This window comes from Crassostrea angulata, chromosome 2, assembly GCF_025612915.1.
Source record: "Crassostrea angulata isolate pt1a10 chromosome 2, ASM2561291v2, whole genome shotgun sequence".
Classification (NCBI taxonomy): Eukaryota; Metazoa; Mollusca; class Bivalvia; order Ostreida; family Ostreidae; genus Magallana; species Magallana angulata.
This window is the reverse complement of record NC_069112.1, coordinates 37,397,237-37,418,442: the sequence shown is the minus strand read 5'-3', so window position 1 is coordinate 37,418,442 and position 21,206 is coordinate 37,397,237. Positions and strand designations below refer to the sequence as shown.

The following is a 21,206-nucleotide window of genomic DNA, read 5'->3' as shown; positions in this document are numbered from 1 at the left end:
TTCAAAATTCAGAAGTTTCAGTACAGACTATTAGATATATCGGCGATGAAAACGGAACTAGGACGATTCCGACACACTATCCCGTCTATTGGCGATTTATTATGACATCAACAGATGGCAAAGAGCGTGTTGTTTTGTGGAAGGTTGGGGAACACTCGTCACTTCCGGCTACAACCAAGAATTACCGAGTAGACTGGGTTGTAGGTTGATCGTAGAGATAAGGTGTTTTAATTCTAGTTCATTACTGATTGACTCTCTCAAAGAGATAAGAAATGAAAAAAAAATATCTCAAATTATGTTTTTCTTTATATATTGAGCATATATTAAGATATTGACTTAATATTTTGTTTTAACTTTTTAACTTTGTTTAGCGCTAACACTTTTCATTTTATATAAATGACAATATCCGCATAAACTGAAGTCACCTTTTTATAAAAACTCATTTATAAGCATTTTGTTTAACTCGTTTCATCCTCAAAACACCTGTTCAACAAAATACTTATTTTGATTGAGTTTATTTATGTTTTCTACTTAAGAAATATGATACAAAGGATTATATCACATGTTTTTATACTGCAACGGACTGTATATACAGCGGCCACACGCTTTTGCAAGAAAGATCTAAAAATGTTTATCAATTGTATTTATATTTAAATATTGAGGCAATATGATAAAAACAAAATTGTCTCAATATGTAAAATATAAATACATTTGATAAACATTTTTAAATCATCAGTTTTCGAAGTTTTGCTTCTTTCAATACGGGGTCACATGTCAGAGATAAAAGTCATGTTACAAAAACAGACAAAATGACCGTTGAAAACAGGCATGTTGAAACCACGGGACCTAAAAACAGTGGCCGCTGGTCGCGTAAGACAGGTGGCCGCTTAAATCAGTTAAAATATAGTGAAAAACTAAACGTGCGGGATTGAAACTTGCCGCTCATGGCGAGTGGCCGCTGATTAAAAGTGGCCGTAACAGCATGTGCGACTGTACTTATGTGTTTTTTTTTCTTTCTTTAAGTTGCATATAGTCAAATTTTAAGATAAATTTTCATATAACTTTCACGCCTAATACATTTTTTTTTTATTTTTACATATTTGTTATTTTACCTTTCACTTTTCACTTTTTAAATTGCAAGTTGTATTTTTCCTATGACTAAGTCTAAACAACATACTTACTTAGTAGCTTAATCAGCGACTTAAAAAAAAGTTTATTCTGCATTTCCTATGTAGGTATTTAAAACAAAGTACTTGTATGATATAGGATCCATCCTTTCGAAGTTTCATCGGAAAAAAAAACGTTATCACATTATCGTGAAATGAACACTTGTCAATCTTTCTGTGGATGATATAATACCATTTCAAAAAGGTTTTACCGTTTAAAAATAGGTTTTGAACATTGTTTGAAAAAAAATATGCAGCTAGGTTAAAAACACCAATAAACTACTATGTGTAAAAAAAAAAACAAAACAACAAAAAAACAACAACAATAACCGAAAACCCCCCAAAAAAACAAACAAACAAACAAACCAAACAAAAAAAAAAAAAAAACCCAGAAAAAAAATCCACAAAACATTGAAGACATAAAGAAACCCATTGAAAACAGACTAATACAGACTTATCTTGGTTACAACAATGATGAAGTTTATAGATCAATTTGCTACTAACAACCTTCCCTACATTTTTACCGGAACACAACCATCGCAGAAGCTTTGTATCACATGGCATGCTAAAACAGCTGCATATGAAATTATTCATTGCAAAAGTTCAACGTTATTCTTATGAGACACCCAATTGTTTATTATACTAAAAAAGTTTTTAAAAATAACAATTTTAACAATATAAGTAACATATTTAAATTTTGCACTGATCGTTTAAGTACTAAGATTGATAACGTAGATGATTCACGTGTAAAATAATAAAAAATCTCAATATTTAACTTGATCCTGTCCACTTTGATAAAACAGTGATTTCGAATGTCATAAAAAAGTCAAACACAACACTTGACAAGGCATCATTGAACTGTTGCAACATTTGACGAGTTTCTATGATGTAAATGTGTCGATTATAAAACACATTGTTAATCAGTATCTTTGATTTGTTAATCTTGGTCGAAACTTGAAACTTGTTTTATGTTTCTTGACATAGCCTTCAGATAATCGATTATACTAATTTGTTGTGGTGGATAAACTTCTCGGCTAAACGTAAGTTGAAATATAAGTAGAGAACTGATGGCGTAGTCCAAAGAGGCCTTATAAGTTTCGCCGCATGGCTAAAGCCGTTAAAAGGACGGTACTTCATGGGTACTTTTTAATGTTTAAAAAAAATGTCAATATTAATAGGTATTGTTTTTTTATGAAAAGTCCAAATTCTAACTTTTGAAAGTCATATGGCTTGAAAAAAAAAACACACTTAGTCTTTTTTTAAAAGTATTCGCAAGTAAATGTGTATAGATGTATTTATATTTGTTAAACTTTACAGAAACCAAAAAACCAAACATTTATGGTGAATGGCAACGCACTTTGAAAAACAAAATCAAAGTGCGATTTTTTTTGGAATGCGCTTTGCAACAATGGTGGATACTTTTTGGGGGTATCGTCGCTCATACTAGACTGTGCGGACAAATTAATTACCGTGCGTTGTCGTAGACTGATGATTTTTATGCACAGTTGTGTTTGTTATACGACAGAAGGTTCCAAAGATAAGCATTGAATTTATACTATATGGTTTTTTTTGTATCCACTGAAATAACCATGCTTAACGATTTTTAAGATCTTGGTATCAGTTGTTTTGTAAGGAAATGAACATGAACAAGAAAGGTCGGCAATAATTAAAGTTACTGTGCAGCGTGATTTTAATACTAAATATCATAAAATCTATAATAAGGCCCGTCTGGAATTTATTGAGGATTTGACCACACCCCGACCAAAATTAACTCCTTTGTAATGCTTAAAGAATGATTCCTTTGAATTAAACTGAAATACTTCGTACTATGGGTCTTGCTATTAACGATTGGCGTTGGGTGGTCAAGCCAATAACGTGCAAGAAAAGGAAATAAATGAAAACGACAATAGTAGGGTTAACAATGGGAATTCAGCAACTGGCCACACTGGGTCGTTCCACAATGATGAACTATACTTATGTATAGGATAAACAAATAGTTATTAGTGAACAGAGACCAAGCAGTCACTTGTTAAGAAGACTTCATTGGAGGTTTTAATAAGATGTGGAATTTACATGGTATCCTAATCACCTGTCTTCTGGTGTCATGCCGTACAGGTTAAGTAAATCTTAGAGTATGAACAAAAAACAATATAAGTAACAAATAAAATCTAGCATTTTTTGCATTTTGTTTAAAATAGAGAAAAGTTCAGTATGCGTTTAAAAGGTCCGCGCCTCTCTTTTTGTGCTATTTTCTGTCACCTCTTATCTAAAAATGTTGCATCATAAACTGATTATATTTATATACTTATATTTAACAATGCCAAATAAATCATCTGAAATAAAATTGTTTAAAGAAAAATTAAAATTTACAAGTTAGGTAAGGGATTATATTTTGTGGCGGGAGTTTTTCGAAATTGAAACAATTTTCATAACTTTTCAAAATTTTTTAGCCTCCTAATGTTCAGCGCATACTAAACTTCCAGATAGTTTGTATATAACGATATAATAATGTTCAAACTTTGAACACTATTTTGATATGTCTATTGATATGTTTTGCCATATCTAGCTAAAATGTAATAGAAGTAAAAAAAATAATTATCCCCTATTTTTTGCCCCAAATTAACTTATTTCATGTCGTATCTTAATTACAAAAAAATAAAAAGATGAATAAATAAATAAACCCAAAAAAAAACATTTTGCAAGATGCAACTCCATGTTACTTCAATTTTAAGAGGATTCTCTGTTGACTGTCTGTGCGACTAAATTGCAGAGCTAGTTTTAGTAACATGTATATTTCAATGACTTCTGTTGACTTAAAAGATATCGTTATATCACACTCTTGTTAACGTTGTCATCATTCACAGAACTTGACGACTATATCAAACATTATGATGAACTGGACTACGACACTTGGAGTCTCTATAGCAGACAATAGGGACCACGCCACTGGAGCTCAAGTTCAAAGCACTCAACAGGTGTGTTCACTTTTGATTGCAGATTAAAGCACACACACTGCTAAAATGTACTTTAGACAATAAAATCAAGGTGCCCTGCGCAGCTGTGTTAGGGCTTCCCATAGACTTTTGAGCCTTCAAAAATTCCGCAAACAGTTTGCCATCATTTGTGAGGTCATAATGGTGTTCTTCTGCTCCAGCACTTCTCATTAAAAACTTAAATTATCAAAAGGTTAATATCTTAATTACGTTATTTAACATTTCATCCGTAGTAAACCCTTTAAACTATATAAATGAATCTATTAACGCATAATTTTCGTACTTTCGTAATTTGCTACTTTAATATGCGCATGCGCAGAGGTCAATCGGTGTCTTCGCAGCTCTTGACATCTCGTGGTGATAGTTCAGCCTGCAGCTGCGAGTGTCGCGGTGGAAGGAGGAGAAATATGGAGAAAAACAAGTCGTAGAAGAAAAAAAATGCAGACAGATTTTACGGTATGTTCAGAATGACTGTAACATTCCTCAGCTGTTTGTATTGCTTGACTTTTATTTTATTGATGTAAACAACACAATTTTTAACGTTCAGCCTGGTCACACGTGTATCCGCTTTACGATCATGCACGATGAGATAAATTCAAAATATTTAAGTACTTCTTGAGTACTAAACCTGTCTTCTGTTCTAAATTGTGAACAAAAGTCATATTATGATGTGTGGCTATTAATTTTCAGTTTTAAGCTTGCATGTATATATGTCTCGGAGAAAACCAATCTAATTTGAATGCTCGGTTTCGAACTAGACTCCAGTCATGGTATAAACACAAGAATATGAAAATTTAAAAAATCTCTTATCATGTGCACACTTCTCATCCTTGACAAAGCCACTTTGTAAAAATGACCAATACAGAAATGATTATAAAGCAAGTAGAAATTTTTACAAAGATCACATAGCATTGCAGATATTAGTGAAGACAGGAAACTTTCTCACCATATATAAATAGTATTGTCAGGAGAGAGAAAGAGAGAGAGAGAGAGAGAGAGAGAGAGAGAGAGAATGAAACAAATAGACTTAGTATTACAAAACACATTTTTCTTTTATTTTTGTGCAAAAAATATTTAGGGCAAGTTGAAATTTGTTTTGGCAACCAGAGATCTGTTTCTTGGTTGCCCAATGGCGAGTACAGATTCTGACGAGTGTCAAACCCTGACATGTAATACATTGCCTATCTTTGTTTTAAGGTCAGACACAACTTGCATGTATTTACCATTTATTTTAATTTTTGTTTGTATTTTTTTCCTTATCTTTGCAACATGATACTAAGCAATATCCCAGAGCCAAAATTGGTTTAAAGTTTAAGGAATTGTTTTGTAAGGAAAATTTAATTAGTTTTTAGGTTGCATTTCACTACAAGTACAAAAAATTGTATGTACCTCTATAAAAACTGTTAATGTACAGTTCCGTACCTTGAGATTTTAGGCATTATTATGTTTACATGCTCAAAATTTTTGGATACATTTTAAAAGATTGAATATTATTAGAATTTGAGAAACAACCATCTTGTGACATTCTTTTTTGCTGTTTATAAAGTCGGGATCGAAATATGCAACACAATCCAAAATTCCTCCATCACTGTCAAGTGCACGCATGATATGGATAAAATCAGAGGGATAATTGGTTGTTACTTGCCTTGGAAATGTTACGGCTTACTTGTCTTTTTGAAGCAACTATGCTGTACAGTATTTGGAACTGTAAACTGATACAAATATGAACTAGTACTGTCTTGAAGTTCAATGTAGGTCAGATTGCTTTATATTCATGATGAAATATTTTGAAGGAATATACTTTGAAAAGTGAAATATATGTTCTCTGCTTAATTACAATATTTTCTTTTAAAATCTGAACTAGCAAAGAGACGTGATAATCGTTTTCTAAAGGATCAGTTTTACCACCGTTTTTTTTTTTATTTACAATGACATGCTATGGTTTAAAGCTGCCTTTGCTCGATTAATGCTAAATTTTGGATCAATGCATGTATTAGCTTTCAGTGATCATCAAAAGATTTATCAGATATATTTAGATTTCACTATAGTCTGTCCCAAGATATTTATGCTGCACATTTGGACGATTTTTAACAAAAATACACTTACCTGTGAAAGAAGTGCAATTCAAATAGTTGAAAGGGATATTTTCCAAGATAATTTCATTGACACATTATCATCTTTCACTCGGAAAAATTCACAGGAACGAAAACAGATTCCTTACGGAGATTTATAATGGGGAATGTTTACATCTTTCCTCCATTCGGAATACACTCGGAATACATCGCGCAATATTTCAACGTTATCATCCGGGCTTGCTGCAATGCAAAATCTCCGTAGACATCACATTTTTTAGCATTGTATTGAAACCTGATAAGCTAACAGGGGCGTTTTGACTGAGAAATCTTGGAAATTTTTCATACTTTTGAATGAACATCGTTTGAATCCTGAGGTATTTATAAATATCAAACAATTAAGCCAAACGTGAATCCAAAATATCTTGGGACAGAGTATAAGTTAAATTTGTATATCTAATAGCAACATATATGACCTAGGTAAGGAAAGTAAAGTTTGCAAGGTACTAAAATTAAATAATGTAGAAATGGTCTCGAATACATGTGCAGTATTTGCCAAGTACACCAACTTAAGAAAATACAATTGTGTAGATGAAATTATTGTAATGGTTTGAATGGCTGATCATTGTTATTCTGCAATAATGATCAACCATCTAACCCATTGAAAACAATTTCAACTAACTTTGTTTTAAAAAGGTATGCTTCTCAATGCTCAAAGTACTAATATAAATACATATTTACATTCATTATGATTTCATGGATTTGACCTATTGAAATGATTCTATCTCTTAACCTATGATTTTAAATGAATATGACTGTGTAAAAAATACTTTCTTCCAGAGGTTCATTTTCCTTATCCATATCATGGCTTGGCTCAAGACGGACTCCACTCTCCTCATTCGTTGACCTTAAATCTGTGTACCGCTTCTTAGCTTTGAAAGGTAATTAAATTAAGTAATAGGTTCAAGATTTTTCTATGCAATATATTTTTCAAGTCAATGTAGAAATCTTGTATACCATCATCTTTAGTCTGTGTCAATTTCTGGTGGGCAAAATAATCATCTTCTATGCCTATAAGATTAAGAAAAAAAATCCCAATGAATTTTTAACATGAACAATTTTATATGCATATTTTTTATCTTCCAGACACTTGCCATCATCCAGAGGTTCTAAGCTTCCACCATCTGGTTCTTGATCGGGCCCAAGACGGACTCCACTTTCCTCATTCTGCTCTGCCATCAATCCTGTGTACTGCTCATGAGCTGAAAAAAGTAACAAGAATCATTTAGATCATTGGCCAAAACATTGCAATTTAATTTTCTGTACCATTGGCTAAAATATATCTTAAATATTTAATATCAGAGGGCACAACATTTCTTTATTTGAAAAAAAATATTTTTAGACATCTTGACTAAAAAGAGTTTCTTTTTATATACTGTTCTGACTTTTCTAGGTCCTTACAATCAATAGTTTGTTGGTCTCCTCCATTCCCTGTGTTCTCAAAACTCGCTTCATCTCTCTCTGACTGGCAATTTTCTGCATTTCCTGTTAAAAGGTACATTAAGTTACTTTATATTCATGTATATAAAAATTCAGTTTCACTTAAACATAATAAAGTTAAATCCTAGAACACAATGAATATGAAGAATAATATTAAATTGAGGGATTTTCACATTTATTGAATAACATTATTTTTGTTCTGTTTACCTTTGGTTCCTTTAGATATGTAGATGATTTTGCCGTCTTCATATGTTTTCAGTCTGCGGAATGGAAGCTGCAGTTCTCCTGAGGCAAAGTGATTGAGACATTCCTGCCATTTCTGCTTGATCCAATTTCTCTCCTCTTTCAATGATCGGGACCGAAAGTGGTGCAGCTGTGGTCCATCTGGTCTTCTTTCATGGTCTTCTGGACCGTCATGGAATATCATACCATCCTCGGCATCAACCGACCACCAGACATTTTTTCCAGGAAGAACAAAGTCTGCAATACGTTCCAAGTGACTTTGAATAAGCAAGGGAAATTTTTTGAGCAGTGTTGATTGTAGTACTGTCCGTTTTTTTGCAGGAAGTAATTTGGCCTGTTTGCTTACTGTTGAGTTTTGTTTTGCTATTGTTTCTGTTGGATTATTTAGAGATGTTTGGAACTTCATTCTGAGCATAGCATTGTCCACAACAAATTTTGGTTGCCTGTTTGTAGTGTTTTCTGATATTCTTCTTAAAGTTCCAAAGGAGCGTTCTTCCTGCTCTGGCACTATAGATTTTATACAGAATAGTCGAGCTGTTTCCGGGACATGAATTGTTTTACTATGGAAATGATTTCCGTAAAATTTTCTTGTGGTTAACTTCTGTGGATTCCCTATCACTGACTTGCAAAGAAGTTCAAATACAAAACATTGGTTGTAAAGCCAATGAAGTTGTTTGGGAGAGCGAGTGTCATAATCAGAGTAACAGATGGTAACTATATCAACTAGAGAATTCACCAGATTTGGAATCGATTCTGTAATTTTGCCTTCTTCATATTTCTGTATCGAAAATTTTGCCAACTTTACGACATAGAGTCGTGCATCGGACCCCTTTATTTGATTTTTATTTCCAATTGTGGTATCACTAAAAGATAGGAAGTCCTGCTTGTTGTTTTCTCCGACGTGATGGGGCAATTCTTGAATAAGGTTTTGTATAACATTTGTCAGGTCATGGAGAGGTTCGCAGGCGAGTATCTCATAGTACTTGATGTTGAGCTCTGATGTTGACTTTAGAGGATGGAGACAGCAAAGTGCAGGTGGTCGAACAATCCCATGGAAAATTTCTGTCAGTTTGTCTTGCACTATTGTTTTTTTTATCATCATGCAACCATATACCTCTGCTTTCTAACTCTTCAATTATGTGTTCTTTCCTCAGGCCCTGGAATGGGTTGGCTACTCCACTTGCCATGCTTTGCCATGCTTGCCCTGAAACAGCATGCTTTCTTCTTTCTTCGAGGGTCAGAGGCTCAGTGAAGTAGCATTTCATAAAATTACTGTGCTCGCTTCCTGGTACACCACATACGCAGCTGAATTTTCCTCCTCTTTGCTGACCGCTCTCGAACTGGCGAGCTGGATTATCCCCAGTAAACACTCTAAGAATGGGTTTGATGTTTTCCACCTCCTTTGTTACATTTGCAAGGTCCTCCAGTCTTGTTTCCGTGTATGTCAGCTGTTCTTTGTCGCTGCTTCCTGTAATCATTAAAAAGATATTGCTATAGTTATGGCCTCATAGCATTTCATATGTGAAATCTCTCTCTCTCTCTCTCTCTCTCTCAATCTACTGAAAGTTTTGCTCAGACAAGCTTTGTTAATGATGCGTGTACAGGTATATTTCTCCTGTGTGAATTTTTTTTTATTCAACATTTGCAATTTTTGTTGATGTATTTTGTAGCTCAGGCAAGCATTATTTTTTGTGTCATATATTTAATTTTTTTTTCCTGGTGAAAGGAAATTTTGGAACAATTTAAATAAAAAAAAATATTTTTATGCATGATAAATAGGTTTTTTAATCTTAAAGAGGCTGGCTGGTCACAAAAAGCCCTAAATATTTTTATCACCCTTTAGGCTACAAACTATTATTTTGAAAAGAAAAATCCTGAAAGTTTTTGTTTCAGTTTTGATTATATTCAGAGCTCTTCAGTTCATGTATGCTTTCTAAAAATAGCCATGACCATCCAGCCCTCTTCAGTGTAGATGTAGTTACTATCATTTTTATGTTAAAAAGTTATTAATTCATGTTTGTTCTTTATCTTACCAGATAATCCAAATATGTAGAGTTGGGGTCTTTCCACAAACGACTGCACATCAATCTTTTTCTTCTCAGGAAATCTTTCAGCATATTCCTCATCTGTCAAAAAGTTGATGGGGTCGTATAGGAAGCATGTCATGAAGCTGACGTATGAGTGATTTAGAATATCAGAGTGGTCATGCCACATTTTGAGTTTCCATTCCTTTTCTTTCTGTTGAATCGTGTCTTTTCCATTGTGATGCTCAGCATGTTCTGGTTCCAAAATTTTAGTGCAAAAGTGTTTGAACTGTTCTTTTGTCATTTTTTCATAATCTGAGTGTCTAACAACTCCACCCTTTTCCAGTCTGTTGACTTCATTGCTGATTATGGTCTTGAGAGGTATTTTTCTGCCATGTATTTTGTCAGTGTTTTCCTGAAGATTGCAATCTGAATTGATGAAATTTGTCTTGTAGAATTTAGGAGCAACTTCCTCACCAAGGTCAAATTTTTGGCTCTGAATGATTCTTTTTATAATTCTTTTAAAGGCTTTCGCAGATCTCATAGAAGGGATAGACAATCTGTATCCAATTTTTTTTTTAATTTCCTCACTCGCCGCAACTGTTCAGTTCCGTTTGCAGAATTTTAAAAAAGATTTATGCCTTTTGAAATTGCAAACTGTTTCAAGACCTGACCACCATTTAATGGAATTGTGGGGTTTTTTTTGTTACAACATTTATTTTTTTGGTAAGTCGTGTCGAATTTATTGGACGGCTTGATGGCATGTTTTCTAATTCATTTTCTAGAGCCTCTTTATTAATGTGGTATGATTGAAAAGGGCCATGATGTTTCTTGTTTTTCACATTTTGATTTTTCTTTTGTGCAGCTGCACTCTCTTCTTTTGAAGTAAACCCAGCAGCCAGTCTGTCTCTCTCATGTTGGCTGTATGATTTCCCAGACGATAAAAAGTAATTGACATCAAAATCATCTTGGGACAAACTTGTTTTTAATTTCTCATGGGAATTTTGTAACTTTTCTTTTTTTTTTTGTTTTCTTTTTTCTTCGCTTGTCAGTTTTGGTGTCAAATTTAAACTTTTGGATATGGCATCTGTAAAGTTTTGCCCTGTTTTTTTCTCAAATATGGGTTTCATAGTGTTCACCATTGCTTTGACAATGTTGATTGCACCTGTCATTGTTTTTGTACCAGTGGAGATTAAAAAACTCTCGGTCATATCTTGGCAATTGTTTATTGCATCTTTTAGTTCTCTTGAATAAGACAAATGTAATGATGACATGCTGTGCAAGTCATATGTACATGCTCGACAGTCAGTTATACTGTGGCCTTGTTTTGCAGTTTTTGATAGTTTTGTTCAGTTTTGTAAAGAAAAAAATTCAACAAATTGTTTGCGTTCTCCATTCATGTTGTTCTTTATGTAGTATTTTGCAGCAGTTACATAGTTTTGAATTTTTGGTAGACGTTTTTTAAACACCGAGAGGGGAACATACATTTTGGAAACCTGTGCATAATTTGATGGTACATATTGTATCGCACATCATTTGAATTCCTGCAATTTCGATTAATTGAGATTTCACCGGCATCAGCATCATTTTTTTCATGATTTTCCCACCAAGTCAACAAATTTTTGTCCTTGGTGGATCGTGCAATAATCACTTTTGCAAAATAACAATAGTTCATGATTGCATTAAAAGGTCTGTTTGGTTCAAAACATAGATACTGTCAAATTTACATGATATTAAAAAACTTGCACATGGCTATTTCTCACCATGATTGTTCATTTTGTCATGTTTCACTGATGCCCTTGAAAACGTCCATTGCATATATATACCTCCATTGCATTAAAGTTCTGCAACAAAAAGTGTTTTTTAAAATAAAAAATTTAATTGTATTAATTTTTAATATTTTTTGGGAAATTTTTGTAAGAAAATAGCCAATAACATATTTATTTATTTAATTTAAAAATATATTATAGTATCGTGAATTTTTTAAAAAATAAATATTCTGATTATATACCTATAGAAAATTCGAAATTTATTATATTTTGATAATATTTAATAATTGAATTTACTTTGTCCCAGTTTTGTAATTTTTTTTGAAGGGGGGGGGGGGGGGGGTTGTTGCGTGATTTGCATATGAGCAGATATTTTACATGTGTAATTGATTGAAACCAGTTGTTATTATAAATTTCAAATGTATTTTGATCAAAATAAAAATATAGATATAATGCTTCTTGTATTTTTTTAAAATGTGGATGTGAACATGGACGTGGTGTATACAGTATAGTGGACATATAAACATTCAGTATTTTTATCTCTGTTGAAAGATTTGTGAATTAAAAAGAATTTCCAAGAAGTTGAAAGAATTTAAACTCTTAAAATATCCAAGGAGGAACAAAGAAAGAAAACAGCAGACGAGTGTGAATTTCTAGAGTTTAATTCAGTATATCAATACATTTAGACTATTTGAATTGCGCGCCTCAGTAAGTAAACAAAGGGAGTTGTCGCCCCTGCTTCCGAGTCCTTTGAGCGTTTGGGATCTGAAATAAAAATGGAGAGAATTATAAACACTGGTTTTAAATAAGTATTACAGTTGAAAGATGATGCAGGATCTTATTGGGAAAACGTTAATATGTTGGCTTAAATGGTAAGGATTTCATAAAATGTTGGGGTCAGGTGCCTAGTTGGCGGACATACAAAATAATTGCTATTTAATTCGGAAACCCCCCCCCCCCCCCCCCACTCATACGAGGATACCAATTGTTTTCTATAATACATAAATGCAGCTCAGTTGGTGAGCTGACCCCAGCAATTTTCAGGTAGATGCGCCTGCGTTCTTTCTGAAACTGTTTTTCTTTGACGTGTTTAATGTCATCTTTCAACTGTAATAGGGTATTTACAATTGGCGTATTGAAACCTATCAATATCGAATCACGTGATTAATATGGTCACGTGACGTTTTACAGGGGATTTCCTCAGAAGCCCAACATGTGCTTAACACGACACTGCATGTTGTTTCTCCTTTCTCTCGTTATTTATATTTAATTTTAGTGTAAATATCCAATGTAATATAGGGTGCTTTGTCATTGTGGACAGCCTTAACATAGCTGCGAATTATTATATTTAAAACCAAATATTGGTAGTTCGAACACTGAAATCTTTGTATAATTTGATAGGGTCATTCACCTTTGAAATTAAACAAAAGTTAAAAAGAATCAAATTTATCACATCTTGAAGCTAATATTGAAGTCTATGGAGAAAGGTATAATTTTTTACCGGTATATCTTTTCAGTACAGCGGTGGTAAGACATTGCTTAAGCTTTCCCCTTTTTAAAGAAAATGAAAAAATAACTTAACCGTACACATTCTGAGTTTTTGTTAAATAAGATGGGTAGTCATTTCAGTTGTTGATGGATCACTTATATAAATATATACAACAAACCTCGTTTTTGCCTTTTTGGGCGGAAGTTGGTTAAGCAAGTTCCAGGCTCTGTGACTTGACAACCAACATTAAACAATCTGGAATAAAATTTGTTCTGCCAACTTCGATCATGTGTTTGTCTGATCCATTATTGTTGGTTTTTTTACTTTGATAGTGACGTAGACTCTCATGTTCTTCGTTTTGTGAAAACTGAATACCTCAATGCTGTCTTTGAGCATGTTTTTCTCTCATACAGGATGTAGAATTCAGTCGCTAAATGAAAACCCAAACCGGAACGACCTTTTCAAATCCGGATTTGTTTGTTTTTTCAAAACGACAATTTCGCCGAAACCTACGCGCGCGGGTTACGTTAAACGTAAAATTAATTTTAAACAGCCTAAATGTTATGAAAGCAACATTAACTAATGTATAATCATAATGCAAAGATATATTTCAAAGTCTATTCTTATATGCGTACAACTTAATAATGAAAGAAAAAATCATTTTTGGGGGGAAAATATGAAATTTAAAAACTTTGCGAAAGTCAATGAAAATATTAGTTCCTGCTGTACTAGAACTCAATACCTTGGGGCCCAAAGGATAGGCAGTCGGATGACCAACCTTTGGAACTGTCAAGTAATACACTTGAACCGATCAATATTTTAGGTAAAACAATATGTTGAATTTGCATGCTGTAATGCACTTCTAAAAAAGTACAGGTCACTGAGTGTTGAGGAACCTTAAAGATATTAAATTGAATTTCTTTAAAAAAATTCTACAGAAAGTTCTTTCATCATTGCAAATATTATTAAATGTACAGCATTATTATACTTGTGCAGTAATGTGACTGTGTGATTTATGACTTTTTAAAATATTTTTAGAATGACTAAGTTCTACCCCTGCTTGCTATGCTCCAAAAGAACATCACAACAGGACAGATACAGGATAAAGAAGGAGCATGCAGACTTCATCAAAAGAAGACTCCGTATGGATGTTTCTGATGACAACATGCTGTGTAGAAAATGCCTATGATGATTGTATCAACTTATGGATATATAATTTCTGTATTAGGTCCCTATCTGGCAGATTCCAATGGAAAGATATTATGTCACATGATCCAGAGAAATGTAGAGGACATAAGGAAATGGGTAGAAGAAGAAGATATTTTTGTTGTCGACAGAGGTTTCAGAGACGCAGAGGCTTTGCTAGATGACTTGGGGATACGTGTTGAAATGCCATCCTTTCCGACTCGTCATTCAAAGCAACACTGAACAGAAGAAGCCAATACAGATTTGTGACCAAGGTACTTATATAATATAACATGCCACAATATTATACTGATTCAATCTGTTTATTTTGTTTCATGTCACTTTTTTTTTAATTTTAAAATGAAAATGTTATCTCTGTGTTTTAGTACTGTATCATATAGTACAGATGTATTGTGAATTCGAAGATAAAGATATAACAAACATTTCCTTTTAGGTACATTGCACTACAGTAAAACTCATTTAAACAATAAAATGTTGTTTTGGTGATTCATTCGGGATATGAAGGTACGCGGGTTATGTAATTTTTTTCTGCAATGATCGCTACCTTCATTACCCGAATGAATCATCAAAGAAAGCATTTTATTGTTTATATTAACATCTTTCTTTTAGCCAGTTGATAAATTGATTATGAAAAGTAGGTAAAATTCACTAAATTACTGTTAATGTACCTAAGTACGTTAACTAAAACAAACAGCCAAATCGTCTCCTGTGAGACCTTGAGTCTGACGTCGTAATGATTTTTTCGTGCAGTCCGTGATTTTTCCTAGGTAGTTGTAGGTCTCGACCAATCGATAAACTTGGTGTGTCAAGTTTGGTCCTGTCACTTTCTTGTCAGTTTCAGCCGCTGTAGATTTCGACCAATCAATAAACGGGGGGTGTAGATTTCAATCTGGCTGTTTCTATAGAGCTATGAATTAACTATAAGTTTCCGTAAGAAATAGAGGGAATAATACTCGGTACATGTAAATGTATTTATATCAAACACACATATAGGGATTTCTTGGATATAACGAAGTTTTTATTTGAGTCCCCAGCACTTATTTAAAAAAAAATGTTATACGTATATTACGATTAACGGATATAACAGAGTGAATTTGTTGCCCGTACGACTTCGTTATAACCGAATGTTAATGTATATTTAACTTGCATGCATGTGTTATATATGTATACATATTCATAGTATGTGTTGTGTGTTACAGCTAAGATGGGTTATCGAGTCAGTGAATAGCAGGCTCAAGACATGAAATTATTTGAGCAGGACAATCCCCAATACACAGATATCACATATTGGCGATTATGTCCGCATAGTAAGTGCAATTTGCAACAAATTTAGACCAGACTTGAGCACTGGAATTGAGGAGGAAGATGTTGCCATGGCTGCAAAAATGCGATTTCTTTCAAACGGAGTGAATACGTTAAAGGATTATGTTGAGATAAGTGGTGAGTATCATCTTGCATTTTGATTATGTTTTCTCACAAGGTTGTGACAGGATTTTCAAATATAAAAATTGGTTGAGAATAAATTGAACTTCCATTTGAAATATTTTTTTTAAGATTTAGAGAAGCGGAGCATAAGATGGAAGAAGATGGACGCCCATGATGTAGTCTTTCCTCATTTGACAGAGGAGGAAATACGCCAGTTTACCTTGGGTGTGTACCAAATAAGATAGGGAAAGTCATATGCATATGAACATTTTATGGAAGGAAGGTATGAAATTTTCATCAGTGATGACTTTGATGGGATCCTGTGTGCCAAAATTCAAAGTAGACACATTTTCGCAAAAGAAATACATACTTTTGATAAGACATGATGATATCAGTATCAAATCTTAGTTTTGCAAATGTAAAGTTGGTACAAGAGTCGTGGGCATGTGTGCTCATATTAACAATGTGATCTGGTTCTTGGGTCTTGCCTGTCATGGGGAAAGAAGTGTCTGTGGTGTGTGCGATTGGTGTAGTTCTGTTGAGGATGCTGCTTTTGATGAATCAGAGAGTGAGGAAGAAAATGAAGAAAGATGTTTCATAACAGAAGAAGAGTGAATTCACAGTGTCTCATTAGTCAATAAATGCAAAAAATTTAAAACTTTTTAGAACTATTGTTTAACATTACATGTAATCTCTCTATAGGCAATTTCTAGTACAGGCATTGTGAATTGAAATGATCAGCCTTTCTGTTCTTTTTTAATTGGTTTACAATGTATTGTTCTGTTAATTAAAGTTTATTTTCAAAATTTAACTAGTTTTTAAGTTTAAATTATGTACAGTAAAAAGGCAACTCCAGATGATAATGTACAAAACATGTTTGATAGGAGAATTTTTCTGAAATTCAGTGTATAATATTATATCTGTAAAAATTAGTGATGATTACAAAGTACCTGAATGTGTAGATTGCTGTTCCGAGTTCATACCTAAATGCAAGTATATTGTTGATTGATTTATTGCTACAATTATTTTGATTCCAATTTAAGATTATAAGCAAATCAATTTATGACAGAGTTGCAATATCAAATGATTTATTGTATGAATATCGACAACCGTTATATAAAATCATATATGTGTAAAAAAAGAATGTCAGAATCACATTGTCTAGAGGCTTACTTAGTAATGACATGCTCTTTGATTTCTAGCTGTATGAGGTATAATGGATGTGCTTTTCAATAATTGATACTGTATTTATACAACAAATATTGTCCAAACGTTGTATACATTTTGTTTATAATAGTGTCTCATTGTCTGGTATTGAAGAAATGAAATACATGTATAGGGATAACCTCATTTTCTGTTACCCCACTTTTTATATGCTTGTCTATCTTTCAACGTGTAAAGTATACTACTCTCATAAATACATAGCAAATCTTTACTATAAAATTAAAAATATTTTAAAGTTAAATATTTTCAAAGCAATGCATGTCAATATAACCTATTTTGGGGCATTGTACCACTGTATTTGAGATCAAACTGTGAAAATGAACAATGTGTTATACTTTGAAAAAAAATATTTTAATTAAACCTCCATGAAGACCAGACCACTATCAATTTATTTTAGTTTTGTTTTATTGTGGTTATAATCATTACATGTAATAATTTAAACCAATACTTCACACCAGCTTTCATTGAATATTATTGACAAATGTTAAGTAATAGGAAATTGTGTATTTAAGTGCATAAAGGTCAATATGATGTGTTATACATATAAGTGTTTCTCTTTTTAATTTAACAATAAATATATATAAGGTATTTGATACAAATACAGAACTGTTCATAGGATACTATTATCAATGCAAATGTAAGCCAACTCATCATATAAAGTACATTGATCTGCCCTAAGTTACCTGCATCTTGTAAAATGCGCCATGGTTTTGATGAGGACTTCAGCAGACATTAACAACTAAGGAAATTGCAATATTTGCAAGCAAATGTTATGTAATCATTGAATCATATAAATATTAAAAAACAACATTTATTTCAGGTTTTTAAAAGTCAAAGGAATCATTCGACAACCCTTGATTATGGTCCTTTTTTACCCCCCCCCCCCCCACTTTGGACTGTGAATAGTTAACTTCTTGGGTAGCCAAATGAAAACATGTACAGTTTTATATTGTAGTAAAAACTCCACAATTGTGTAATGTGCACCCAGGTATCAATTTATTAAAAAGTTTTTAATTTAATTTATTTCGTTGAATATTTGAGAAGAAAGCGAATTTTATTGCCACTAATGGCATTAACGTTAAATAACGTCATAATTTTGCATGTCATCTTTCTTTCCGGGTATCTCAAAAACTATTAGTGATAAAAAGATAATATTACTATATATAGAAAGCCCATGTCCAAGAGAGTATTTGGACCAAAATGTGTTAACCTCTGAAAATAGGCCAAATATGACCCTAAGCGTACCTTGTTCTTTGTATAATAATGTCATATCTGGTCCCTTTGAAATAAAGTGAAATCTCTAATCGATGTATGTATTAGTTATGTTCTTCTTTTGCATAAAAGAAATAAGTAGTTTTTGGGATTTTTTTACCTGTGGGCTTCGGATAAACATAAATATTAACTGAAATTGCTGAATTGTATTTTCAACTAAACTTTTGTTGCTAGGCCAACTGAAAGGTCTTCCAATCTTATGTACATTAAAATAATAAGAAAAAAACAACTATTATTCGCCAGACTTTATTTCGCGACTTACCTGAAATTAACTGGTTCGTTGCGACTAATTTTCGTGACCAAGTCTTATCAACAAGTGTTCCTTTCAATTATCTTTCTTTCAAAGATATAATCCCGACATAAGGGCTCTCGCAAACCTTGCAAATGATTCTGGTACGCTAATAAAATTAGTATGTGCGGTATGGTAAAATATCTGCGCCCGATTTCAACCAAGTTTTAAATAGTATCGTATAAAAATTAAATCTTCACAAATCATTGTAAAGAGGATGCCTATAACATTAATCTTAATTTTAGTCATCATTGATCACTCGCTGTTTATCTATGACGTCACCTAAATGACCTAATTCCCGCAAATTTGCAAACAAATGAAGATATTCTCATTGTTGCTCTATATTTTGCATTCGAAAGTATAGAGCGCAGGTCTGTTCAAGTGCGATTTTAACATATGTTTTTCTTCAGATAGTTTTACATATTATACTAAAAAATTGTACTTGAGCAAGCCTGCGCTCGATGTTTCCCAGTCGAAAAACCATCGGAAAACACCCATGTTTTGCTACAAAACATCAATTTATCAAATTAATGCAAAATTCATGACGTCATTTCTACATTATAACGTCACTGTGGTGATAACCTTTTACACCTTTATTTCCAATATGATTTTAACTATCTTTCACCTTATTTTAAAGCTCTTTCTAAAACTTTGATTTTGGGCGGCAACAATTGCATAAAACTGCACTTAGTCCTTTGGTTTATAGTTAGTACATTCATCTGTAAGAATTTTTTTTTTCATGTACATGTACAATGTAGCAAAAAATGTGGGAATGTTTACTGTGAAGAAAATTTACAAAATATACTTCCTTGTGAAACAACGAGTATAGAAAACAAATCAATAGTTTGAATACTTCTTGTGACGACTGGAAGGTACACCGAATTAAACTAAACATTCCACACAATTTTGCTGTACCTGCAGTCTTAGAGATATTTTTTGAGACAATGTTTTAAGGATAGGGACGGAAACTTACAAATGGAAAAGCTCATTAAAAAAGTTTATTTTTCGAAATCCCCGAAAATTAATATTCAACAAATATTGATGAAACTACAGTATGCAGTTGTTTCAACTGAAATGATTAGTCCGTGTCAAATAAGAACAATCAATTTTGGAAGACTCCCTGTATGGACCGAAGTTTAAGACGAGCCAAATAAAACAGTTTCATAAGCATGTTTAAGTATACATGTCCTCACTGTTTAAGTCTTTACCGTTTCTGAAATTTCGACGAGGCAGGGTGTTTTTGTCTTGGGACTTGAAAACTTACAAACGGAGGTGAATATGGAGAATATTAATAAATGTGAATAAAAAAACCCCTCAAGGTTTTCACATTTCAGCAAAATGTATCAGATCATCAAATACTACAATCACTGTAAAGTCATCCGTTGGAAAAAGGAAGGTTCGAATGAATAAATATTTGCGAATTACTTATAGCCTTTTGGCCTTTGTTATACAAGTTTCATATTTGTATGCCTTTTTTAACTAACACATATTCAGGACCGATCAAATCCAACCTGACGCTAATGTAAACCCACACTCATTGCGTACAGTGGACCATAATAGCAAACCCAAGTAAACAGCAAGAAAACCCTGAGTGATTGCAAATTTCCAAAAAGCAGACCCAAAGTAAATCCCGAAAGAAAACCCAAAGTTTAGTTGAAGTTTACTCTGGTGTTAGGTTGAGTCTGGTTAGTACCGCATGTTATTTAAATATAATTCTGTATAATAGTATTCACAATCATAAGAATTAAACGTACAAATGTATTTTTTTAATCATAAAAACACGTACAAGTGTGTACTTAATCATGATTTTTTTTATTAAAATACAAGTAACATGCAAAATTATACCAAAATTATATTTTTGGTAGTAATACCGGATTATTTCTGGCTCGATCAATGTTCGGCCACATACACTTGCAAACAGCTTTGTCAAGTCTTGAATTCACCTAAGCACACTTGTGTTAAACGAGAGATAATTTGAAACATTTGATTTTGTGCAGTTTTAAATTCTCATGCTAACAACAAGAGCGAAAGGGACAAAAAATCATTGAAAATATATAATTGTACATGTAAACAATTGACTTACTACTCTAACATATTTTCAAATAGTTTTACATACTTAGTACATGCAACGTTATATTAGTTAATACTATAATATAAAAAAAATGTAGGTGGTGGTCTGTACACAGTGTCAAAACATTACCGGCTTTTACAACGAAAGTAACAATTTGATTCAATGAATGTTGATACAGAGTCATTGAGAATGAACATCCATTGAGACAGACATCTACCGGTAAAGGAGGAAATCGTTACATAACCTTTTACACCCAAACACACAAACCGATGTAAATAATTAAAGACATTTCATTAAAGGTTATATACATTTGAAATAGTCAATGAAATGGCATTGTTTGGTATGATCGATAAATAATCATAGTACTGCTCTCAACAAAAAAAATTAGATATCAATTCTTGTTTCAATACTTTGAATATGATTGGTTACACATGTGTGCTTTTGCACATTTATAAATCTTGAT

At 32.8% G+C, this 21,206-nt stretch overlaps 1 protein-coding gene across 1 annotated transcript; it reads right to left on the bottom strand.

Annotated features, from left to right (window-relative positions):
- Nucleotides 1-9,039: 9,039 nt before the first annotated feature.
- LOC128174285 (uncharacterized) lies at nucleotides 9,040-10,323 on the bottom strand. The gene is made up of 4 exons (XM_052839871.1): nucleotides 10,008-10,323; nucleotides 9,131-9,442; nucleotides 9,089-9,093; nucleotides 9,040-9,054 (listed from the first exon to the last, which is right to left on the bottom strand). The coding sequence occupies exons 1-4, from the start codon at nucleotides 10,300-10,302 to the stop codon at nucleotides 9,040-9,042; spliced, it is 627 nt and encodes a 208-aa protein (XP_052695831.1). The 5' UTR covers nucleotides 10,303-10,323.
- Nucleotides 10,324-21,206: the final 10,883 nt, after the last annotated feature.

Coding starts and splice junctions, on each gene's coding strand:
- LOC128174285 (XM_052839871.1), bottom strand. CDS start 10,302: ATGACAAAAGAACAGTTCAAACACTTTTGCACTAAAATTTTGGAACCA. Junction 9,443..10,007: donor CTACATATTTGGATTATCTG/GTAAGATAAAGA, acceptor TAATGATTACAG/GAAGCAGCGACAAAGAACAG.